At 41.7% G+C, this 26,952-nt stretch overlaps 1 protein-coding gene across 4 annotated transcripts in view; it reads right to left on the bottom strand.

Annotated features, from left to right (window-relative positions):
* The window catches only part of AOAH (acyloxyacyl hydrolase), a 170,600-nt gene that overhangs the window by 68,063 nt on the left and 75,585 nt on the right, over nt 1–26,952 (bottom strand). For all 4 annotated transcript variants that reach the window (XM_027102178.1, XM_027102177.1, XM_027102176.1 and 1 more), the window contains exon 13: nt 4,334–4,425. In XM_027102178.1, the coding sequence (XP_026957979.1) occupies nt 4,334–4,425 (92 nt within the window). The remainder of the gene's footprint in view (nt 1–4,333; nt 4,426–26,952) is intronic.

Below are 26,952 nucleotides of genomic sequence, written 5' to 3'. Positions count from 1 at the left end.
AAATGATCACCATGATAAGTCTAGTTACCATCTATCGCCATACAAAGATATTACATAGTTATTGACTATATTTCCCACACTGTACACTTCATTCCTGAGACTCATTTATTTTGCAGCTGGAAGTCTGTACCTCTTAATCTCCCTTATCTATTTATGTATTGCTTTTAAGCAAGAAGTTCTTCCTTCCTGAAATTTTGGTATTGTTTTTTATCCTTCTACATGGGTTACTGGGCCTTGGCTTCTTTAACCTAAATAGGATTTTCCTGTTACATTAATTGCTTTTGAAAGTGATCTGAACACAAATAACTATTTTTAATCTTTAAAAAATACTTTTTTCTTCTCACTTACTGTTAGAGTTCTCCCTATTGTCAGGGTCCCAGCCCCCAAGCTGCCAACCTCACAGAGGGCTTTTTGCTTTCGCCTTTGAACTACTCAATTTCTTTCAGAAAACACATGGTTTTAAGGGATATAACTTTTTGAATTTTCTGAAGCCTGAGAGTCAAGAGAACAGATTTCATTAATGTTGACTCAACTGAAGGATGTAAAGATTTGTAAAACTAAGCGGTTATGTTTGTCTTTTAATACATGCATGTAATTTCAATTAGAGTTATATTCATCTCATACAGGAGATGCTAAATTTTGAGGGGGTGGAGGGCATAATGGAAGAAGAAAGGAAAGCAACCATCTTCTCTTCCAAACTTTTGCTTTCAAAGGTACATTTCCAAAGAACATTGTTAATACACAAAGCATGAGGCTGATCACAGATAATAGGAGGCACTTTCTAGAGATCCAGTTGGATAGAGAAATCCATAAATTCTACCCCATGTTGATAAGCATTTGGACTTAAAAGGACATTTGCTCAAAATGCCTATGGCAGCTGCCACATCTCTCACAAACACTGCCTCTAGGTCAGTGTTCTATTTATTCTCCTGACTCCACCAGAAGAGGACCCCCATCCTATGCCGATCTCTCTTTAGTAATTGTTACACACTTGATAACTCTTCGTTCTTTTAAGAAGACTGGACTAGCACAGGTTACCTGCAGGTATAATTTACATGAGAGTATATGAGAGTTTAATAGGAGCTACTGCTACAAGGGACATACCGGATGGTGACACACAGGGACTGTCATGCTGCTGTGTTTTTGCTTAATGGGGGATCCATTGCAACTCTGATTCCAGACAGAGAATTTCCTTTTTTATCAAAAGGAGTTAAATATATTCTTCTCCATTCCAGCTAAACGGCAGAGAACACAGGCACAGTACACAGAAACAGGTGGCAAAAGAGCACTAAGAGAGAGATAACTAGAAAACTTGGGCCGCAAAAGCATTGAGAAAAAACCCCTGCAGGACAGGTGGCCAACCAGCTGAGGGGCGCATCTCCTTAGAAATACAGCTGGTAAGGATAATGCTTAGAGTCAACACTGAGCAGGTTGCATGAGCAGACTGTTTTGTAAATAGCTCTACAGAGCCTAATACAAGAAGGTGCTATGTCAGCACAGACTAGCTCACGATAGAGACGATTTCCACATAAGCTGCACCTAGACGGTTCCCTCCTTCGTGCCGTGTGGTCAGAATCTCTCTGCATAGCCCTCATAAGAATTATAAACCATTTGTGTCTGATGACTTACAACTTTTCCTCTCCCTTTTCCCCCGTTGCCTCTCTCCTAAGGAAGATCTATCTGCCTGCTGGGCTCTCATAGGATGATGGCTGGCAACTGCAATAGGATTGGCGAGCTAGCAGGATTTCACATTGATAACGGAGGAACCCCCTGGTCTGAGGACAGAATAGAGGCAGAAAAGAAAGAGGGACACTGGCTCCTGCTCCCACCGCCCAACAAAAACTGAAAACAACTGAACAGAGTCTGCTTGGGAGCAGGCGCTAAGTTTGGGTAGAGGTTTTAGGAAAATTACATTTAGGACATGTGGGGCAATTATTGGTGGGTATGAGCTGTAAGTGGAAAAAGATGAGGAAACAAGTTTTCATCATTTTAGCTGCACACGGGAATGGATTCCCCTTTCATTCTTTGAGTGTCTCCAGTGAAGGTTTAAACTATTTAACAATTAATTTTAAACATCAGACTAGTATTTCTTCAATGGCAACTTCATGAGGCTTTAGGTCAAAAGGTGGGGTTCATATGTAAATTTAAGCTTCCATTAAAAGTATGGTAAACTGTGTCCATTTCTCAGTCATAACTAATTCTTTTTGTTTGTCATAAAGGCCTGGATTTAGAGAAATTTCCAAGTACTTTTATACATAGATAGCTGGATTGCGTGGAGGGTACTTAAATAATATTTTCTCAATTTTGATGTTGACAGTGGGGAGATAAACAAGACTTGTCCTCAATGCTGCTTTAGGCAGGCTATCTCTGGACGTGTTCCAGGTGACAAAGACCACCTTTGGTCTTTGTCAGGGGCCTCAGACCACTGGGAGTATGGGGGCCCTAGGAAGGGACAATGGGCACATGATCAACGTCTGAAACAATGCACGCCACCTCTTCACGTGGGGAGGGCATTTTTGGTTCTTGGTCATTTCCTCATCCTAGAGCTACACTCTCAAACACAGGGACAATGGCTAAAGGGGGTCGCGTTCCCACAGGTAGAATAAAAACAACACATAAAAGTTGGAAGTTGTGAGCTAGGAGTGCCTTGGTTCACCAAATTATTCTCTGGTTCCATTATTCACAAGGTTCCATGACCGCGGATCCTACCACTTCTTATTCACCTGTGGCCTTGGTCAAGTTTCTTAGCCTATCAACTTAGCCCTTAGATTCCTCAACTTTGAAATGCAGAAAATAATACCACCCACCTCACAAAGAGATGAAATGAGAAAACCTCTAAATAACACTCAGTACAGTGCTTGGTATGTAGGGAATGCCTATGAAGGTTACTTCCTATTATCTCTATTAATCATACTGTAAGTATTGTTACACTTAATGGCAAGGACTGACCTAATTTTCTTTACATGATTAAATGTGAAAATCTACACCTAAACTTGAAGACACATTTCTTTTACTTTTCCTTATACTCACGAATATAAGGGAAATTATGATTTCTATATAAATATGAGTGCCATTTCCTGAAGTTTGGTTATCTTTTCTAGCTTTTCTCTACCTTTTTCATTGTCCCCATCTCCTAAATCCTTTCAGGTTTGAGCCCCTTGCCAAACACCCCAAAAGGAGGTGGCTGTTGACAATTTCCATGAATTCTTCTTTCATTATTGACCCCTGTAGCTCTGTGTTGACAGTTGTCTTTTGGCACATTTAACCCATATTAACAATGTTTGCACATTTCTCTCATCTGCCCTCCTTGATTATAGTTGACTGCAGAGGCAGGATGAGCCTTATTTATCTTTGAAATAGCTACGGCCTCTGTGCCTTATTAGGTAGTAAGTATTTAATAAGTATTTTTAAAATGAGTGAGTAAAGATAAGAATAAGTTATTCAGGATATGCGAGGTCGTCTATTAAATTAAAAAATGGGGTGCTCAAACTCTAAATGGCTGTCCCCAGGTCCCAAGAAAACACCCAATCCCACACAGCACGCTGGGTTTGTGTTCACTCAGACTCGCCATGCATCTTCTCTACTTTCAACTCCAGAGCATTAAAACCAGGATGATTCTAAGACCTTGAGACTTGCCTGTTGCCTTTTTTTTTTTAAACAGCTCATGCAGCTCAATATCAAAAAAACAAACAACCCAACCCAAAAATGGGCAGAAGACCTAAATAGACATTTCTCCAAAGAAGATTGCCAACAAACACATGAAAGAATGCTCAACATCATTAATCATTAGAGAAATGCAAATCAACACTACAATGCGATATCATCTCACACCAGAATGGCCATCATCAAAAAATCTACAAACAATAAATGCTGGAGAGGGTGTGGAGAAAAGGGAGCCCTCCTGCACTGTTGGTGGGAATGTAAATTGATACAGCCACTGTGGAGAACAGTATGGAGGTTCCTTAAAAAACTAAAAATAGAACTGCCTGCTGCCTTTTAAAATGTTAATATATGAGAGCAAATAAGCAAGCAAGCTTCTTTGTCTCTTGAGGCAGAAAAATTCAGTGTTGTGCTTGAGTATTTTTCATCGGAGGTCAACCTTAGAGCCCCTGAGCAGGAATACCCCCTCCTTGCCAGCAGGGGTAAAGTCTAATTTGCATAAGCCCCACCGCAAGGTAGACTCTATGTCAGTGGTGGGTCTGTTGTTTGTCACTCATGTTCCAGAAGCAATTTCTAATAATTCTCATTTCAACATCTTGGGGACAAATCTCATCTCCTGTTGTTTCCTTACATAGACATATTGAAATGTTTGAAGGTGTGCAAACACACATACCCACTAGTGGAGTCCAGAAATCCAGTAGTGCCAGAGAGTTGGGGCCAGTCGAGCTCATTGGTAAGAGCTGTTGGTAAATTGAAGAAGGATTGCTAAAGGAAAAATAAAGTAGAAATTATCAAAATGATCACTTGTTTTCTATAAGGAGTAAGATTATCTATTGCTCAGGCATTGTGGTCTGTCTGCCTCTCTCTCACTCTCTTTCTTAATCTCTTTCTTTAAGGGCCTTTGCATTTAAAGCTTATACCTCTTAAGGTTAACCATCATCAGAAAATTCACAAGGATCAGCATTATTCATGAACTTGCTTCCATTCAGCTCCTGGGAAAAATGTAGAACGCATGGCAGCTCTTATTCATCCCTCTTCTGAGAGACAGATAAACGTTCCACTCTTTAATTTCTGAGATTTTCTCCATTTCCAAGGCTAGATAATCAGAAAATTGACTGTCTGGAAAGTAATAATACCCAAGCCTCCAGCAAATATGCCTTCCTTGAGTTCAAAGCTATGCCTTCAGTCATTAGGATGGTGCCTCCTGACCTCCTTGGGTGGGTGGAGGGTCCTCAGACACCTTTGAAAAATCTAATTATGGTTCCTTTCTTCATGAAGATGCACATATACTCAACATGGCCTATGACTTCAAGGGGTTCACAGAACTCCTGCAACTCTTGCATAGACTCCTGTTCAAGAACTCCTGACATAGAGTGTTGACAAAATTAGAATTCCTTTGAACCACATTCTATGACTTGTGCAAAATCACAGAAGAAAAATGTTGCCAGCTGTGTCTCCTGATTGTTCCTCCTCCCCTCTGGTCTAATTCCTAGAAAAGGCTTATCTAGATTAATGTGTTCAGAATAGGGTTGCCAGATTTAGCAAGTAAAAATACAGATGCTCAGTTAAATTTGAGTTCCTATGAACAAGATGTGGTACATACTTTCAGCAGAATACTACTCAGTCTTAAAAAAGATGGAAATTCTGACACATGCTACAACATGGATGAACCTTGAGGAAATTATGCTAAGTGAAAGAAGCCAGTCACAAAAAGACAAATACTGCATGATTCTATTTGTATGAGCTATCAAGAGTAGTCAAATTCACAGAGACATTAAGTAGAATGGTAGTTGACGGGGACTGGGGGGAGACGAAACGGGGAGTTGCTATTTAATGGGTATAGAGTTTCAGATTTGCAAGATGAAAAGTTCTGGATGTTGGTTGTATAACAGTATGAATATACTTAACACTACTGAACAGTACGTTTAAAAATGGTAAGATGGGGCTTCCCTGGTGGCGCAGTGGTTGACAGTCCACCTGCGGATGTAGGGGACACGAGTTTGTGCCCCGGTCTGGGAAGATCCCACATGCCGCGGAGCGGCTGGGCCCGTGAGCCATGGCCGCTGAGCCTGCGTGTCCGGAGCCTGTGCTCCGCAACAGGAGAGGCCACAACAGTGAGAGGCCTGCGTACCGCAAAAAAAAAAAAAGGTAAGATGGCAAATTTCATGTTATGTGTATTTTACCACAATTTTAAAAAAGGAATATGCAAAAAGTTGAATTGAAATTAAACGGGATAATTTTTAGTATTAGTATGTCCTGGGCAATATTTGGAACATACTTATACTTAAAAAATTATTTGTTGTGTATCTAAATTCAAATTTAAGTGGGTGTCCTGAATTTTACCTGGGAATCCCAGTTTGGATAAAATCTCGGAAAGCCAATGGTCCCTTTTTGCCTTGGCTGACAGGAAAACTCAGTGCCTGGTTGCAGGAAGCAGTTTATTTCAGGAAATTATGTCATCTCCTCCATGTTCTCTGTGTTTCCCAACCTTGAAAACACATGCCCTCTTTGGATGAACATGAAAGCCTTGAGTCCACCTTCAATCTTATTTTAAAATGAAAAAGAAATGACAGATAATGCCTAAGACAAATCACATCAAAGCAATTGTAGCACTGAATAGGACTTTTCAAATGGCCTATGGTCCTGCCCCCTGCTCACTTTCTCACCCATGATCATCCTTACCTTGTCTCCTAGAGAGACTCTGAATATGGAGGCTGTGAGGGAAGGAAAAGCCACATTTCTCTCTCCTTAACCATTCAAAAATGTATCTTTGTTGTTTTTTCTGATTGCAAAGTAGTACATGCTTCTTATAAAAATTCAAACATCATAGTAATATACAATGTGGAAATGAAAGTCCCCCATCACCTCTCCTTAAGAGATAACTATTATGAGATAACCACTGTTAACACTTTGTATTATTTATATGTATATAATATATAATGGAATCTACTCATTCTTCCTACTTCAGAGTGTGTGATAGTTCCTACTATCATATAGAGGATGAGTACTCAAAAGAAATAAAATAAAATTTGTATTTCTCAGTTTTGGACTGCTACTAGTTGGATGTGTTCCCACAAAAGTTGGGTTAAAGGCCTAACCATCAACGTCTCAGAATGTGACTTTATTTGTAATTGGGTCATTGCAGATGTAATTAGTTAAGTGAAGATGAGGTTGGAGTAGGAAGGGTTCCTAGTCCAATATGATTAGGGGTTCTTATAAGAAGAGGAAGAAGAGAAGCTAGGAAAGAGGCATGGAACAGATTCTCTCTCAGATCCCTCAGGAGGAACCATCCTGTTGACATCTTGATCTCCAACTTCCAACTTCCAAAACTATGAGAGTAAATTTCCTTGGTTTTAAGTCACCCAGTTTGTGGTACTTTGCTGTGGTAGCCCTAGAAAATGAGGACATGGCCTGAATTGGACAATTTGCTTATAGTTCTTATGATTCAGGGGTCCAAGATATAAACCCTTCTATTATGCTGACTTCTCAAAGTAAGTCATATAATAAATACATTCCACATGCACTGGTTATCCCATGGTGCCTTGCACTCTTTTCCATGGCTCTGTGAGCTTCCTTCACTCCCCTTTCCTCAATCACCTCCCCCTTGCACATGTCAATCCCAAGGTCCCCAGCCTTATTCTTATCCCAAGTGTGATTTCCAGCACAGTAGGGGCTGGAAGTGGATGGGAGGTGGTTGGGAAGGACGGGCTTCTTGGGGTACATCCGTATTCGTTATGATTTATCCCCGTCAAAGGAGCAGAAACAAACTCTTGGAAAGGTGGCTCCCAATAAGTCTCGGAGCACCATGCAATTCCAGTGACTGACACTTTGTTCCCCCTTAGCAAGAAGCACCCACCACATTACCGTGGTGTTTTCTTTGTTGGGGTTTTTTTTTTTTTTTTTTTTTTTGCGGCACGCAGGCCCCTCACTGTTGTGGCCTCTCCCACTGCGGAGCACAGGCTCCGGAAGCGCAGGCCCAGCGGGCATGGCTCATGGGCCCAGCCGCTCCGCGGCATGTGGGATCCTCCCAGACCGGGGCACAAACCCGTGTCCCCTGCATCGGCAGGCGGACTCCCAACCACTGCGCCACCAGGGAAGCCCACCGTGGTGGAGTTTTGAGCAGGAACTCTCTTTTAGTTTTTGTTCCTCCTGGCACTGTAACTCAAATGTTTTCTCTGTTTATCTTATTTTTTTCCGTAGGCCTTTCTGCTTATAATGTGTGCTTATATATTCAATTCTGCTAGAGAAGACAAGAAAAACACATAGAATAGATGAAAATCATAAGCTGTGGTAAGTCGAGATAGTGAGCAGGCAAGTGGTTTGTGAGATGCAGGCAGAATTTATGAGCTGTGTTAAGTAAGTTAGCAACCTGTAAAAACATGTTAAAACTTAAAAGAACGATACAACACTCCCCCACACCACCCTCTCACATTTTTCTCAGTCATCCGCACAATGACAAGCCCAGATTTGGGAAACTGGGTTTGGAACTGGGCTTCTGATTCTGGGTGGGTCTGCTCTCTCTTTCAGAAGAAGTTGTTAGGCAGGAACTCTGCTCACATAGGGAGGTGTGCAGCCTGGAATAATAATGGCGGGGATGGTAGTTCTGAAGTGTGCCAGCAAAGTGGGGAAAGGGCTCTGCTCTAGGAATTAGGAGATCTGACTTCCATGTCTGGCTCTACAAATACAGCAAAACTTCATGGTTTGGATATGACACTCTGGAAACAGGTTCCATACTTCACACAGCCCCCATTCTCAATCAGGGGCGGGTAAACAAATTTTATCTCCCTGGTGGGGGATGAAAAGATGTTGAGAAACGGGTAGGACCAGTGAGGAAATGGCCAGCCACCCTGTCCTGAGAAATGGGGTCTCCATGTCCCCAGCATTCTCCCAGCTCAATCTTTCTGGATCAACCTGAAGAAATGGTCTCAACTACCTGGGAGAATCCTGGACCCTTTGCTCTTCAAGAAGCCCCCACCATCTGTGGAATCATCCCGACCAGGTGCTGAATTATGGCTGGGATCAGGGTGGGTTTGCATTCCATAGTTTGAGCCCTAGAAGGCCCAGCACGGTAAACTGCATAGGTGTATCCTGGTTATTTGATTAACCTTGAAATAACGCAAATTTGTGTTTTCCTGGTTAAATATTTTCGACTTCACTTATGGTGTTACGGCAAGGTTTTACTACTACTAACTGTGCAAAATCAAGGAAAATGTAGCTTTACCAGCGTTCCAGCTCTGACGTCTCTCATTATATCCTATCCACTTCAATAAGACTGTTGGGAGGATCAAAAGACAGTGAGAGAAGCAGGTTGACAAGCAGAAGGCCTACACTATGTAAAGCATCATGTTTAGGATGGACCACCTAGTCTCTCCCTTTCCAAGTGGATCGTCCCAGGTTTTAAGAAGAATAAAGTTTATTGCCAGATAATAGAAAAGATTTGAGCAGACAAATGGAAACCTCAACCTATTTGTTCTTCCTTAGGAAATTTGGTAGCTAAAAATGAGCGGTAACAGCCAAAGGTTTTATAGACCTTAGCAAAAAGAGAATGTTTAAGTCCTATCACATTAAACACTAAGAGCCTTATTTAAGCAACATTATACTCAAGATACTTCAGGCATTTAAGGCAGGAAATATGCCAATTAAGATCTCCCTCATGAACTCCTGCTTGTTCCTCTTAAGCATTTATGTTCTCAGGAAACTCATCTTAAATGTACCTTAAATGTGCATATGTGGAAAGACTTTATATTTAACAAGAAAAATTTTCCAGACTTGTGAAGAGCATCAGAAACTCAATGAGTATTAAATCAACTACAGTATTGCTTCAAGTTTTCTTCTGATTTTATCAATGACATAAAAATGTTTTATGTCATAATTGGCAAGTGTATACCATTTTTTGTGTTATCACTTTTTGAGCAACCGCTGTGTATCAGAAGCTGGATATTACCTCTTAAAAAAGAACAAGTACACAGGTCTACGGCTTCCCTGGTGGCACAGTGGTTAAGAATCTGCCTGTCCATGCAGGGGACACGGGTTCGAGCCCTGGTCTGGGAAGATCCCACATGCCACAGAGCAACTAAGCCCGTGTGCAGCAACTATTGAGCCTGTGCTCTAGAGCCCACGAGCCACAACTACTGAGCCCGCGCGTCTAGAGCCAGTGCTCCGCAACACGAGAAACCACCACAATGAGAAGGCGGTGCACTGCAACGAAGAGTAGACCCCACTTGCCGCAACTAGAGAAAGCCTGTGTGCAGCAACGAAGACCCAACGCAGCAAAAAATAAATGAATTAAAATAAATTAAAAAAAAAAAGAACAAGTACCCAGGTCTCATACAAACAGCAGTAAATTAAATGACCCTGCCTCAACCCAACTGAGATACTGAAAAAGGCCCTTTTAAGACGTTGCCTTCCATCACTCATTCTGGTCCACGGAGGATTTCTGTATTTTCTGTTGGTGGAAGAATCCCTTACATTGGGCAGCAGGGCCCAGAAAAATTACTGAGAAGGGAACTTAGAGGGAATTTGGATAACTTGCCAAAGTCACAGAGCTGGTAAAGAGTGGTGCTGGGATTTGAACCCAGGTTCTGGTGGAACTAAGAAAGGAGAGGCTTGGAACAGGCAGGGGTCCTCATAAGCTCAGCTTTTGATAGCCCTGTTGTACCTGGTCCTTGCTTTTCCCTTAAGCTGCCAGATCTCCTGGAATCACAACATTGGCTAAGCTGGGTTTGCTAGTTTTTGAAAATGAGGCTTCCTGATTGCCTGCTGAGGGGACGGTCTCTCAGACACTGCTTCGGGTAAGAAGTTCAGAAGCCTATAGATATCTCTAGAGTTGTCTCCAACTTTTCCTCCTCTGTGTTTCTCTTTTATGGAAGCCATGCATAATTTATAAAGAATGCAGAGTGAGTGTTCTGGGGATAAGTACTGAAATGATACGTGGACCCTACACAGACACCTACTCACACACCCCACTCACGTTCCCAGGGCCTGTTCTGGCCTGACACATGCTGGGGAAAGGCAGCCACAGAGAACAGTGCACTCTGCTGCTCTGGAGGTTTAGCTTCCAGCGGGGCCTGGCAGATGAAGTTCGGGGAGAACAAGGAGAGAACAAATCATTGGGTTTCTGCCTCTGTAATCTCAGGCTTAACTAGAGCAGGCAGCACTGTTCACTCAGCTAATGCTTTGATATAGACAACTTTAAGAACATAATGTAACTCTGAGTTAGATTTGTAAACTTTAGGAACTCATGTGCAGCGAGACGAGTCTGCTGTTGAGGTTCCCGTGGCCCTATGATTCATTACATTCAGAGAGAGAGAGAGAGAAGGAGATTAAGAAACACAGCAAGTGTCAGACTGGCATTCTGTTGACCACTGTGCCTTATTCGTGGAGCTCACAGTCTAGAGGGGCACAGAAAATAAACACTTCCCAGCTGAGTAACCTGGAAGACTTTCTTTAACTCCTCTGTGTCTCACTCAGTTTCTTATCTATAGAATGGACAAATAACAGTACCTATATCATTGGGTGGTTGAGAGGATTAGAAAAGCTAATCTGTGCCTAAAGTTTAGAATTGTAAGTGCTCAATAAAAGTTAGCTATTAGTGGTATTCATAAGAAGTCCAGGGTAATAGAAAAGATCCCTATTCCACATGTGCAGATTTGGGGAAGGAATCTTGAAAGAAATGTTATCCAGTGTAAGTCCTGTAAGGTTAGTAAGAGGGACCCAGCAGAAGAGGGGTAGGGAAAAAGAGTTTAAGCATTGGCTATGCCATAGGTGAAACCACAAGGCTAAATCCATCATATTATATACAAGGAAGAGCAACGAACTCCCCCACTCCGACCAACCCCAAACACAAAACTGGCCAGTTATCTATTGCTATGTAACAAATTACCTCTGAATTCAGCAGCCTACAACATACTACATATAAGCAGATCAGTAACAGTAACTGCTCAGCCCCAGGGATGAGGTCTATTCAATGCACATTTAAACTTCGACTTGAGCTAAAGAAGTGATTTTCAGGGAAAAGGTATAGCATTTCATCTTTGACCCTATGCCAGTCCAAAAACTTATGGAGCAGTGAAGATAATGTCAAATAAAGAATTCTAGCAAATATGACCAGTAAATATAAAGAGGACAGAATGGCAGGCCACAATCTTTCATCATTTTGCCTGAAAATAGGTCTTCTTATTTTTTTTTATTTTTACCTTGTCAGCTCCTCTTAGTCTTTTCCTTTTTCTATTATTTACTATTTAACTTCTAACCCCATGATTTATTTATTCAATGAATGAGCGGAGGGATGCTTTTATCTAACTGCCCCACATCCAGTGAAAATGCATCGTGTAATTGGACTTTTTCTACAAATTCAATTCCTTCCATCATCATTTCCAGAGGGATTGGAGAACTGTATCCAAATTCATAAAAGTGAGAAAACAAGAGTTTAAAATGTGAGCCCGCCTGCCGCAACTAAGACCCGGTACAACCAAATCAATCAATCAATCAGTCAATATTTAAAAAAAATGTCATGTTCACAAATCAGTCTTTCATGGGGTCAATGAAAAAATTCTTTCACAAACAGAAAAAATAACTCCTCTAAGGGCCAGAAATAGCAACAAAGGGTGCTTATCATAAAAGTCTACTCAAGATACCATCATCGGATTTTGCTAAGGTTTAGTCATTCCTGAAGCAGTAGGCCGCTATTTGTCTGAAGCGGGGGTAGTTTTCCTTTGAGAGCTAAAATCCAGGCTTAGATTCTAGAAGAAGCCCAAAGTCCACATTCAAGCTACGGAGGTAAGGACATGGGAAGCCGTTACTGGGCCACCTCATGACCAGGCCTGAGCTGGGCTCTCCAACCCACTATCTCACTCATAAAAATGATCTCATTTTCTTTCTCTCCTCTGTTTCACCTTCTACCAAGAAGCTGTCACAAAACCTCGCTCTTTCTATCCTTCCAACTTGAGTTAGTGCCGCCGTCTTCAGCGGCGTATCCCAGAATCTCGTGGGGAGGTTCTTTAAAATATGGATCCTGTTTGGGTAGGTTTGTGGTGGGGCCCTAGACTTCTTATTTTTAAGAAGTGCCCTAAATGGCTGCAGTGACTGGCCAAGTTTGGGAAAGGCTGCTCTACAGACTACAGCCGCTATTCAACATCATCCTCCAAGTGCCCCAGCCTCTTCTCCCGGCCCCATCTCTGCCACCACTCAACCACCTGCAGCCCCTTAGACCTCCAGGCTTGTCACAAGCTCTTCCTCTTCCTTCATTGTCTTTATTGATCACTTGCTGCTCATCAGTCAAGCATTAGCTAAATGCTGACCTTCTTGACTGCCCTGCCCTTCCTCTGTGAGGTACCCTCCTCCGACTCTCATCACACCTTATTATATGAGAGGAAAGCACATTTCCATCTTAAGTCACTAATTTGGAGATTCTTTCTTTCACAGCAGCTGAGCCTATACCCTCCTTGATTAATAATTAGTCCTTTAAGAAGTGCTGACCTACCCTCCCTTCTTGCTGGCTAATATGTTTTCAATGTAAGAGCATGACCTCTTTGGTGCTTCTGTTTTAAAAAATTGAATTATAGTTAATTTACAATGCTGTGCTAGTTTCAGGTGTGCAGCAAAGTGATTCTGTTATACATACATACATATACATATATACACATATATATTCTTTTTCAGATTCTTTTCCATTATAGGTTATTACAAGATATTGAATAAAGCTCTCTGTGCTATACAGTAGGTCCTGTTGTTTATCTATTTTACATATAGTAGTTCATATATGTTAATCCCAAACTCCTAATTTATGCCCCCCCATCCCCTTTGGTAACCATAAATTTGTTTTCTATATCTGTGAGTCTATTTCTTTTTTGTAAATAAGTTCATTTATATCATTTTTTAGATTACACATATAAGTGATATCATGTGATATTTGTGTTTCTCTGACTTACTCCACTTAGTATGATAATCTCTAGGTCCATCTATGTTGCTGCAAATGGCATGATTTCATTCTTTTTTATGGTTGGGTAATATTCCATTGTGTATATATACCCTTTGGTTCTTCTTGATCTACTTACCTTTGGGTTCTTTATCAATCAGGGTTTAAATTCTTGGTGACGCTCTCCTCAAATTCTGCTTCTGGAATCTTTGGACCTTGTATTTCATAATTTCCCTCTAGGAATGATAGTTGAGCTCCTACCTCTGACCAATCCTCCAGTCATTGCCTTAAGCAGGAAATCCCCAGGATCACACAGAAGCCAGTCTTGACCCCCAGACCTTGGCAAGGGCTGGGCTGGGTAATTGCTGTCCTCATCATTCCCCCAGGAGTGGCATGGAGGGAACTAGTTGAAGGAACCAATGAGTGAACGGTATGTAGTAATCAATTCCAACTTTCCAAAATTATTTTTAAATGCTAGGGTTGTCCTCTTCCCACATGCCAACTGATTTGAGATTCTAAATGTCCCCCTATGAAGAGTCACTTCCATGAAACCTATTTTATGGCTGAGGAACTTGAGGGAGAGTGTAGCAAAATGGTAGATATAATTAACTAGAGGGCAAGGGATTGTTCTCTGGTCTTAGCAACACACTGGATTGCACAGGTGTTTACTGACACATTATGCAGAGATGTCTATCTAATGTGCTTGGGGAACAGGCATGTGGGCTGAGTAATTATAAATGCCTTTCAGAAGTATGGAGCTTAAAATAATTTCCTCTTGTAGTTTTTCATAACAACCAGTGTTTATGTCTTTTTAATTCTTGCAGAAGGCAGCGAGGGCTAAGATCACTGATGTTTTCAGAAGAATGAGCCTGCAAGAGCCCCTGACTTTGCTGGCAGGTAAGAGACCCAGATGCTCACCTTGAGCAAGAAGAAAAGGGCATTGAATTGATCAGGACTCAAGACAACAGCCCGTCTGGCCTGTGCCCGTGAACAGGGAAAGGCAACACAAGAACATTCTGTCTCCTGTGGCCTGATTGCTATTGGAGAAAAGGATTCACCATGGGGCATACAACTCTCTTTTTCTGACAGAATAAATGAGAAATAACTAGGATTGGGGCTTCTCTCCTCATTGTTTAGCATCTTTAATCTGCCAGCCTGCAAGATGTCTGAGGAGCAGAAAATGTAATTTTGTCCAGTTTTACTAAACAACAGCTTTTCCTCATCGGAAAAAATAATAAAAAAGTACTCTGACTCTTAATATTTCTGGAGTTGACATGACGTTAGCAGAGATAGAATTTCCATATTTTATTATGCACCATGAAAGTCAGCCTTTATGCTTAATGGAAGCTTATGCTCACAGCTAAATCCAGAGAGCGGAGGCAGGGCGGGTTAGTGAGAGGCAGGGTGAGAGCTCAGATACTGCCTGTGTCACCTGTGGGCTAATAAAGAGTAGCCTAGGCTGATTTACAAAATCATCTCAAAGAGAGGAAAAAAATGCATAGGGGCCTGGAAGATCGGAGCCGCTTTGCTCTCAGGTGAATATGCATTTTCTGCAGCCAGATTAAAGGTACATTTTGTCCTTGACACAGCACGAAATTCAATCTGTGCCTACTTACCCTACAGACAACAGCTTGCCAGGGGTCGTGCTAAGATTTTATAATAGTACAGGCAACAGCCTTTGCTAGCAAAATAAACATTTGGGAAATTGTATTTCAGAATCACTTCTCCTTCCTTCCTGTCCGCCTCCCCGCAACTCGACATGCAATTCTGGTTCAGTGAAACGCAGCATTTAATATTTTGGAAATAATTTTCAAGCAGATGGGGAAGAGGCAGGAGGGCAGCATCTACTGCTGGCCTTGATGATCTCTCTACCTCCCCTTCTTCTGCAACAAAACAACTCAAGCAGTGATTGTTTTTTCCTTTGAAAGAAAAAAAAAATAAGATAGCATGAAAGTGTTTTCAGATTTGCTCTTTGTTTTTTGTTGAAACCTTTCTAAGTTGAGGTCTTCTGTGTGATATGGGAAGCTCATGTTGAACCTGACTGCTAAGGACATCTTGGAGAGACGCTAAGGTGTTTTTAAGGAGGAAGAGGGCAGAGTGAGGCTCAGAACCCTTAGTTTCTGTGGAACCATGAGGGTGATTCTTCACACTCTCTTTATTGAACTACAGATATCTTTCCAGATGAACACACTCCTAATCTAATTAGCTGTAAACAGGCCTCTTGGGTGCCGCAACGCTTTAATTAGAGGATGGCATGAGCAGGAGGGGAGGGGGGCTGGTGCAGGAAAGACACCCAAGACTGTGAATTCCTTTGCGATGGGCACAGTTGGGATGGGGTGATGTATCGGCAGGAGTGTTTTCTGCCTTATAGGGAGACAAGAGCAAAGACATGTTGACTAGTCTCATAAAGGGCAGAATGGCCTATTATGAACAATGAATACTTGTTTTTCTACAGCACTTACTGCTCTTCCCAGAATATGATTTACTACTTGGTGCAGCAAAGGAATGGCACCAAACACGCTGGGGCTTCCTGAAGGGTCTTGGTTGATAATATGCCTTCCCACGGTCAGACCCCAGCCAAATGTTCACTTTGGAAGAGGTGGTCCCATTACTATTCCTCATGGAACATGAGATCGTGGAGGGATTATAGGGTGGGGTTAGGGGTCAGCGGGTACTTTCAAGTTTCACAGTCAGTGGTACTGAATCCAAATTCAGAGCCTCCTTCTGCTGAACAGGTTGGAAAAAGGTCACACAGCTTCATTTTAAAAGACAACTTCTGGCTGTTGCCCTCTTCTGTCATTTTGGGAAGGATTCCTAAAGGCAGTTGAGGAGGGGACGATCTGGCATTAACTGAATAACAACCAGTGTGCGTGCTCCCTGGGTGAGGCGGGTCCCAGGTTAATAAGGACGTAAAGAAACGAGGCTTTACTGGGTTGAGGCCATGCTGACCACCAACCAGGCCTCTGAACCCACAGGGCCCTTGGGGTTGAGTAATCAGCACTGGCCTCTGACAGCTGTTTCCCTTCAGTCACCCAGCCTTGAGCCAACACATAAGATTTCTGCTGCACTTCAATGCCCTTGGACATCTTTGCTTTCTGGTGCCCACTGCTGGCTGGAACTGATTCCAGACTTGATCTGAAAGGGTTTGAGCGGCATGTGCTGGGTAAACACTAATGGCCTCTGGGCTCCAAGCCCACCCCTCTAATCTTTGCTCTGTGTTATGGAGCTGGACTCTGAAAACTACACTTCCCAGATTCCTCTGAGTCTCCCTGCCAATGAGAGGTGCAGGTGGGAGATGGGCAAGTGGGGGTGAGAGAAGGAGAAGAGGAACTATTTTCTGGCGTCTAGTTGAGGTCGGCATCCCCCAGCAGCTTCCAGCCTCCAGCCTTCTGTGCTACTTCCAGCTCCCCTCCACACTCCTCAGTGGTTCAGTAGCAGCTGGTTTGTGTGCCCTTGGCAGTCAGAGTACAGGCTGTGCAGTAGTCCAAACACCAGCTGCACCCCTCCCTCTAGCTTCTGGTAACACCTCTTCCTCCTTGTTGTTCCTTAGCCCTGCAGTCAGCAGCTGCTTTTTGCAATGATTAATCTCTGATAACTTCAGCATCCCCCTTTTTGTTCTAATACCTGTGTAATCAGTTCCCTGTATTAAATCTACCAGGGTAGCCAATCCCCTATATTAAATCCCCTCTGTTGGAATGCTTTCATTTTCCTGACTGACCCCTCATAAATGGTGACTCTGACAGTGACAAGAAACCCAGTTTAAAAGGGTTCCACATGCTGAATTAGCCAAAATATTGGAGGCTTTCTCTCTTTGCGGTGACATCACTAAAAGGCTCTCAAATAGGGGAACCTGTGGGCAGAGTGAGGACTGAGGATAGTCTGATGGGCGGAGATGCTCTCTTGGGGAACCTCGCACATTCCAATGTGCTCCAGAAATACTTTGGTTGAGGGACTAGCCCACACCATGCTGATGGCTTCCCCATTTTGCCCTGCAGCGGTCTGTCTTAGAGTGCAAGCTCTTCCCTGACATGTGAAGAATTTTGAAAACTACACTGCAGTATCCCACAACCACATCTTTCTTTTGTAAATCCTCAAAGTTTGGACATTGGTGGCAGTGGGAAAATGCTATGACAGTGGTTCTCCCCAAAGTCTGGGGACCCCTGGGGATCTTTGAGACCCTCAGAGAGGGTTCATGAGATCACTATTACCATCATAATACTAAAACTTGATTTATCTTTATTTTAATTCACTCATAAGTGTACAATGGAGTTTTCAAGAGGCCACATACATGGATACAGAAATAGATTGAAGGCAGAAGCGGATAGGGGAATTTAGCTGTCTTCTATCCAGATATCAAGGAGATTCACAAAAGTAGAAAAGAATGCTATTATTTTAGCCTTTTTGTTTGTTTGTTTCAGAAAATAAAGTTGTTATAAAAATATGTTATTTATGTTAATGTGTTTCTTATTGTTATTTTCTAATGAGTTAATAAATCCCATTGTGGAGTTGGTACATTCCCTTCACCCTCACTAGTCACTTAAGTTTCATGCTCCAGCCCCTGGTCATCTGGAGTTTAATCCCCACACTGAGGTCAAGTCCAGGCAATCCTCTCCAGGATTTTCAATGGCCCAGGTTGGCTCTCCCTTCCTGGGGTCCATATCCTTGCCCCAGGACACACACTCTTTCTGTCCTGATAACTCAGTCACCACCCTTACATTACTCACAAGAGTGTCAGACTCCAGCTTTTTTGACCCCAGTCTCCGAAGACACCTGTCCAAGTCTCTTAGTGGCCTCCTACAGTGAGGGGAAGCACCCTGCCCTTCCCCCACAGGGACAGCGGAACCCCGCTGCCATACTGACACTAGCGATTCTCAGCCTCAAGCTACAGGTTGCAGAAATGGTTTTCACTCCCTTCTTCTGCAGGTCCTGCTGAAGTCCTTCTAATATTTGACTGTGGAAGGTGGGACTAGTTGGCCCCCATTGTCTAAGGCTCTCACTTGAAAGTTAGGTAGAAATAAATAGTCCAGTTTTTAACATCTGTTATAAAATCATCCTGAATTTCTAATGAAATATCTATCATTATTTATATTTTATACAGAAGGAAAGTAAATCTCAGAGAAAATAAGTAAAGGTAAGTGGCTAAGCCAGGATTTGAACACAGGTATGTCTGATTCAAAGTCCAAGATTATTTTATGCAGAGATAATTTAGGGGCTTGAAATTCCCCTCTGGGCTCATGGTGTCAGTTTCACAAATGGCTTCCGTGCCATCAGTAGGGTGACTATATATCCCAATATGTCTGGGCCGGTCTGGGGTAATGCCTGTTGTCCTCACATAATTAACAGTAATGATTCCTCTTCTCTCAAGTTTGGGCAATAAATTATAAGACCACCACAACCTCTAGGGTTAGGGGAGTTTGGTGCAGAGGAACCAGAAGCACCAGAAGTTTTGTAGGAGGGCAGACTCTTCCAGTAGAGTCTCCAAAGCCTGGCTTAGACCCTGCAGGGAAGATATGCACTGGGGAGATGAAGTCCAGGCAGCCTCCCCAGATGCAATGATGCTGGGAACAGCCCTGGGTTAACCGCAGCCTGAGATATCTGGCTGGAGGAGGGTGGTCTATTCAGAAACTGGATGTAAAGTCCACAGAGCAGGCAGGGTGTGAGAAAACTACATATCAATTGTTGATTCTAGATAACTTCTGAGTTTGTCCATTTCTTTTCTTCCCAAGGTACTCTTCTAGCTTAGGACACTTTTACTAGAATAATAACAAACTCCTAGCTGAGTTTCTGGCCTGCTCCCCCTTCCTCCCCCACGCCCCCCACCAATGTAATCCATCCTGTGCATTGAAACCAGAGTGATTTTTCTGAAATTCCAGTCAGACTGATGCTATTTCTTAGTTTAAACCCCTTTGACGGCTTCCTATTGCCTTCAGGATAAACTCTGAGTTCCTTAATGTGGCTTTGAGGTCCTTTGAGATCAGCTCCTATGCACCTTCCTAGGCTCTTCTCTTACATTCAGACCTTGTCCTGGATCAATGTCAGTTCAGCCCCACCAAACTTCTCATAACTCTGCACCCTCTTACTTGTGAGCCTTTGCACGTGCTCTTTCAGCCCCTAAGACACTCCTTCCTAGGTCTGCTGGGACGGATGCCTCCGATGCCTCCTTCCTCCCAGTTTAGGAAGCACGCATGCATCACAGCAGCTCACACTCTGGAATTGCCTATTTGCTTACTTGCATTTCCCCACAAGGCCTGAAACTCTGAGGACCTGGGCTCTTCCCACCCTCTTCACCTCTGTGTCGTTACCTCCTATCACAGTGTTTGGCACGTGGTAGGTCCTGGGTTAGGATTTAGTGATATTTTGCTTACAAACATTAAAACCCAAATAACCAAAACAGGAGACATCTGAGCTCAACATACATCATGGGTGTCCGCTAGGCATGGTACTTATACCTAACCTGATTCTCTGTGCAAATGAAGAGACTCTATAGATAATGTTTTAAAAACTGGAAGTCTTTTTTAAAAAGGAGCATTTAAAAAATATTCCATATATGAGTGAAATCACATGGTATTTGTTTTTTTCCATCTGACTTATTTCACTTACCCTAATACCCTCAAGGTCCATCCATGTTGTGGCTAATGAAAAGATTTCATCTTTTTATTTTTATGGCTGGGTAGTATTCCATTGTATATATATACCACATCTTCTTCTTTTTTTTCCTAATCATGGTTTTGATCTTTTTTATCTGATCGATCTTGGGCAGGATCCTTAAGTTCTCTATGCTTCCATTTCTTTTCTTTTTTTTAAAACATCTTTATTGGAGTATAATTGCTTTACAATGTTGTGTTAGTTTCTGCTGTATAACAAAGTGAATCAGCTATACATATACATACATCCCCATATCCTCTCCTTCTGGCATCTCCCTCCAACCCTCCCTATCCCACCCGTCTAGGTGGTCACAAAGCACCAAGCTGATCTCCTTATGCTATGCGCTGCTTCCCACTAGCTATCTGTTTTACATTTGGTAGTGTATATATGTCAATGCCACTCTCTCACTTTGTCCCAGCTCACCCTTCCCCCTCCCCGTGTCCTCAAGTCCATTCTCTATGCCAGTACCTTTATTCCTGTCCTGCCCTTAGGTTCATCAGAGCCTTTTTTTTTAGATTCCATATATATGTGTTAGCATATGGTATTTGTTTTTCTCTTTCTGACTTACTTCACTCTGTATGACAGACTCTAGGTCCATCCACCTCACTACAAATAACTCAATTTCGTTTCTTTTTGTGGCTGAGTAATATTTCACTGTATATATGTGCCACATCTTCTTTATCCATGCACCTGCCGATGGGCACTGGGTAAAGGGGTTCAACTGTATGATGATGGATAGAAACTAAATTTTTGGTGGTGAACATGCTGTAGTGTATACAGAAGTTGTAATATAATGTTGTACATATGAAGCATATATAATGTTACAAACTGATGTTACTTCAATAAAAAATAATAAGTAAAAAAAAAAGGAGTATGATCTATACTGGCCAGAAAATGAAACCGTGAATCAGCTTAATATCCAGTAGTGGATTATGGCTTGTACACTGAAAAGGATAGTATGAAACACTGACAGATATAATGAGTAAAAAGACTAAGTAGCAATGTGGAAAAATGATTAGGATTAGTACTAATTTTTTTAAAAAAGGAGCATTGCCAATTGCTTACTTGCTACTCTTGTGACTACATAGTGTGTACGCGTGTGTGTGTGTGCATGCGTAGTGAGGGTAGAGTACTGGGGAAGAGAAAAGTTTAAGATAGTGGGGATAATTTTTTTTTAATATTCTCATAATTGGTTCTAATGTTGACTTTACATCTTCTTTTTTCCCCAATAAGAAGAATATTAAAAGAATATTTCAAAACAAATCTGATGGGCTTCCCTGGTGGCGCAGTGGTTGAGAGTCCGCCTGCCGAAGCAGGGGACATGGGTTCGTGCCCCGGTCCGGGAGGATCCCACATGCCGCAGAGTGGCTGGGCCCGTGAGCCATGGCCGCTGAGCCTGCGCGTCCGGAGCCTGTGCTCCGCAACGGGAGAGGCCACAACAGTGAGAGGCCCGCGTACCGCAAAAAACAAAAACAGAAACAAAAAAACAAATCTGATACTCCAAAATGTTAAAATGATTCTCTCTGGGTGGTAGCACAAGGGAACTTTTAATAATTTCTTCATAATTTCTGTATTTGCTTATTTTTCTCCACTGAATATTTAACATATCTGATTAGATAAAAGCAACAGAGCAAACATTCCCTCTCTTCCCTCTTTCACTTTGGGCAGATTACTTTCTTCCCTATTGGTCTTGGCCATGTGATTTGCTTTGCCTATGGGTTGATGGTGCACATGACGTAGCAAATATGTTTGTGTGAGGGCCTTGCCCTCTTGCACTTCTGACATTATCATGAAAAGTGCATGCTCTGGATAGACTGCCCAACCAAGGAAAAATGAGAGACACGTGGAGCAGACCTGGACCCAAGCTTCAGCTTGGAGCGAAGACCAACAGGGCCCAGCCTAGAACAGCTGTGTGAGTGAGAAGACATGACAATTGTTTTAAGTCATTGAGACTTGGGTGATGTATACAGCATTATTTTGACAATAACTCAGTGATAAATCTTCATTTTCAACATCAACTTTCTGAGCAAAATCTCTGTCTTTTATTCTTCTTGTCCCATCTTTCATTCTTATCAAATGGTATCCCACAGAAGTGGCCCAGGCTGGGAGTGCCCAGGCTAACTTTTAGCTAGGAGAGGAATATTAACCTGAAGAGATATATATATATATTTTTGTGGTACGCGGGCCTCTCGCTGTTGTGGCCTCTCCCGTCGCAGAGCACAGGCTCCGGACTCACAGGCTCAGCGGCCATGGCTCACGGGCCCAGCCGCTCTGCGGCATGTGGGATCCTCCCGGACCGGGGCACGAACCCGTGTCCCCTGCATCGGCAGGCGGACCCTCAACCACTGCGCCACCTGGGAAGCCCCTGGAGAGATATTTTAAGAATCCTAGAACATCAAAGGCTTGAAACAGATGACAAACTAACACTAAAACTGTAGTGTTGTCTCTACCATCAATAGCATTATTGACATATTGATGATACTAATGAATCCCAATTACCATTATGACCAATATGGGTTCCTCATTGCCATTCTCATAGTCACTTTTCAGAACCACTACTTTACTGCCAAAAAGGGATGGGTGTGGGGTGGGAAATAACCCAAACCCAAACCAACAACTGCTGATCTGCAGTTATTTCAATTCATTTGTTGTTGCAAATAGCAAATAAAAAATTGCTACAATCCAAATTCCAATTGTCTGGATTCCAGGACGGGGCTGGCTACTGGGCTTGTGGGAATGATTTCTTTAAAGCATCTTCTCAATGGGTCTTTCTCTTCCCCAGAGACTTAGCACACTGCGGAGAGAGCTGCCAGCTCCAGTGAGAGGCTGCCCTCCCCAAGGGAGCCCTAAAGCGAGAGGCACCCCTCACCTCAGTCTCCAGAGGCCAGGTGTGGGATAGGAAGGTCAAGCATGAGGACATCGACCAGCCTGGTTAGCTACCACCACTGCACCACGTGAGCTGTGTGTCAATCTACTTTTGTCTGGTTTGAATCCAACATACAGTTTCTAAAGCTTTTTCACAGACCTTAGCTCACTGAAGCTCATGGCCTTCCTTCATCATCTACAGAGTTTCTGGTTAGGTGGTTTGTTCAAGATGATACTGACAGGAAGTGGTTCTGCATCTCTTAGCTGTGTGACCTTAGGCTATCTACTCAACATTTCTGAGTACTTGTCTGGAAAGTGAGGATATGTTGTAATAACACCTACGTTAGAGGGCTTTTATGAAGATTAAAAAAGTAATGCTTTAGTATTCTTTAGCTGGTTTCCTTAGCTATTTGCTTAAAAACCAAACAAAACAATCCCTCAAGTGTTTGGTACATACATAACAAAAATTCATTGAAGAAAAATTAGAATAAAAGTTATCCAGAATTCTAGAGTCCAAAGTTAACATACTGATCTATAACCTTCAAATTATTTTGTCTGTACACATGAACACACATATATTCATATAAACTGGCCCATATATTACTATCTTGTAACCTGGTTTTGCCGCCTAACAAATTACCATAAACATATTTTCTTGCTAAGAAATGTGTCTATAATATGTGTATTAACAGTTGCATAATATTTCATTTTGTGGATGCAATATATTTTTAAATATCTAATCTCCTATTTTTTTAAACATCTTTATTGGAGTATAACTGCTTTACAGTATTGTGTTAGTTTCGGCTGTATAACAAAGTGAATCAGCTATATGCATACGTATATCCCCATATTCCCTCCCTCTTGAGTCTCCCTCCCACCCTCCTTAACCCACCCCTGTAGGTGGTCCCAAAACACCGAGCTGATCTCCCTGTGCCATGCAGCTGCTTCCCACTAGCTATCTATTTTACATTTGGTAGTGTATATATGTCAATGCTACTCTCTCACTTTGTCCCAGCTAACCCTTCCCCCTCCCCACGTCCTCAGGTCCATTCTCTACATTTGCATCTTTATTCCTGTCCTGCCCCTAGGTTCATCAGAACCACTTTTTTTTTTTTTTAGATTCCCTATATATGTGTTAGCATATGGTATTTGTTTTTCTCTTTCTGACTTAACTTCACTCTCTATGACAGACTCTAGGTCCAACCACCTCACTAAAAATAACTAAATTTCATTTCTTTTTATAGCTAACATTCCTTTGTATATACGTGCCACATCTTCTTTATCCTTTCATCTGTCAGTGGATGCTTAGGTTGTTTCCATGTCCTGGCTATTGTAAATAGTGCTGCAGTGAACATGGTGGTACATGACTGTTTGAATTATGGTTTTCTCAGGGTATACACCCAGTAGTGGGATTGCTGGGTCATATGGTAGTTCTATTTTTGGCTTTTAAAGGAACCTCTATACTGTTCTCCATAGTGGATGGATCAATTTACATTCCCACCAACAGTGCAAGAGGGTTCCCTTTTCTTCACACCCTCTCTAGCATTTTTTGTTTGTAGATTTTTTGATGATGGCCATTCTGACTGGTGTGAGGTGATACCTCATTGTAGTTTTGATTTGTATTTCTCTAATGATTAGTGGTGTTGAGCATCTTTTCATGTGTGCATTGGCAATTTGTATATCTTTTTTGGAGAAATGTCTATTTAGGGTTTCTGCCCATTTTTGGGTTGGGTTGTTTGTTTTTTTGATATTGAGCTGCATGAGCTGCTTGTATATTTTGGAGATTAATTCTTTGTCAGTTGCTTCGTTTGCAAATATTTTCTCCCACTCTGAAGGTTGTCTTTTCGTCTTGTTTATGGTTTCCATTGCTGTGCAAAAACTTTTAAGTTTCATTAGGTCCCATTTGTTTATTTTTATTTCCAGTACTCTAGGAGGTGGGTCAAAAAGGATCTTGCTGTGATTTATGTCAAAGAGTGTTCTGCCTATGTTTTCCTCTAAGAGTTTTAGAGTGTCTGGCCTTACATTTAGGTCTTTAATCCACTTTGAGTTTATTTTTTTGTATGGTGTTAGGAAGTGTTCTAATTTCATTCTTTTACATGTAGCTGTCCAGTTTTCCCAGCACCACTTATTGAAGAGGCTGTCTTTTCACCATTGTATACTCTTGCCTCCTTTATCAAAGATACGGTGACCATAAGTGTGTGGGTTTATCTCTGGGCTGTCTATCCTGTTCCATTCATCTATATTTCTGTTTTTGTGACAGTACCATACTGTCTTGATTACTGTAGCTTTGTAGTATAGTCTAAAGTCCAGGAGCCTGAGTCCTCAAGCTCAATTTTTCTTTCTCAAGATTGTTTTGGCTATTCGGGGTCTTTTGTGTTTACATACAAATTGTGAAATTTTTTGTTCTAGTTCTGTGAAAAATGCCATTGTTAGTTTGATAGGGATTGCACTGAACCTGTAGATTGCTTTGGGTAGTATAATCATTTTCACAATGTTGATTCTTCCAATCCAAGAACATAGTATATCTCTGCACCTGTTTGTATCATCTTTAGTTGCTTTCATCAGTATCTTATAGTTTTCTGCATACAGGTCTTTTGTCTCCTTAGGTAGGTTTATTCCCAGGTATTTTATTCTTTTTGTTGCAGTGGTAAGTGGGAGTGTTTCCTTAATTTCTCTTTCAGATTTTTCATCATTAGTGTATAGGAATGCAAGAGATTTCTGTGCATTAACTTTATATCCTGCTACTCTACCAAATTCATTGATTAGCTCTAGTAGTTTTCTGGTAGCATCTTTAGGATTCTCTATGTATAATATCATGTCATCTGCAAACAGTGACAGTTTTACTCCTTCTTTTTGGATTTAGATTCCTTTTATTTCTTTTTCTTCTCTGATCGCTGTGGCTAAAACTTCCAAAACTATGTTGAATAATAGTGGTGAGAGTGGGAAACCTTGTCTTGTTCCTGTTCTTAGAGGAAATGCTTTCAGTTTTTCACCATTGAGAATGATGTTTGCTGTGGGTTTGTCATCTATGGCCTTTATTATGTTGAGGTAGTTCCCTCTATGCCTACTTTCTGGAGAGTTTTTATCATAAATGGGTGCTGAATTTTGTCAAAAGCTTTTTGTGCATCTATTGAGATGATCATATGGTTTTTCCCCTTCAATTTGTTAATATGGGTTATCACATTGATTGATTTGCATATATTGAAGAATCCTTGCATTCCTGGGGTTAACCCCACTTGATCATAGTGTATGATCCTTTTAACGTGCTGTTGATATCTAGTCTCATAATATTGTGGTCGGAAAAGATACTTGGTATGATTTCAATTTTCTTAAATTTACCAAGGCTTGATTTGTGATGCAGGATATGATCTATCCTGGAGAACGTTCCATGAGCACTTGAGAAGTGTATTCTGTTGTTTTTGGATGGAATATCCTATAAATATCAATTAAGTCCATCTTGTTTAATGTATCATTTAAAGCTTGTGTTCCTTATTTATTTTCATTCTGGATGATCTGTCCATTGGTGAAAGTGGGGTGTTAAAGTCCCCTACTATGATTGTGTTACTGTCGATTTCCCCTTTTATGGCTGTTAGCATTTGCCTTATGTATTGAGGTGCCCCTGTGTTGCGTGCATAAATATTTACAATTGTTATAACTTCTTCTTGGATTTATCCCTTGATCATTGTGTAGTGTCTTTTGTCTCTTGTAATAGCCTTTATTTTAAAGTCTATTATGTCTGATATGAGAATTGCCATTCCAGCTTTCTTTTGATTTCCATTTGCATAGAAAATGTTTTTCCATCCCCTCACTTTCAGTCTGTATATGTCCCTAGGTCTGAAGTGGGTCTCTTGTAGACAGCATATATA

The sequence above is a fragment of the Aethalodelphis obliquidens genome, unplaced genomic scaffold (genome assembly GCF_003676395.1).
Source record: "Aethalodelphis obliquidens isolate GAN/ISIS:26980383/991018 unplaced genomic scaffold, ASM367639v1 scaffold5, whole genome shotgun sequence".
NCBI classification, from domain to species: domain Eukaryota; kingdom Metazoa; phylum Chordata; class Mammalia; order Artiodactyla; family Delphinidae; genus Aethalodelphis; species Aethalodelphis obliquidens.
Note: the sequence above shows the minus strand (reverse complement) of the source record. Positions and strands in the feature narration are given on the sequence as shown.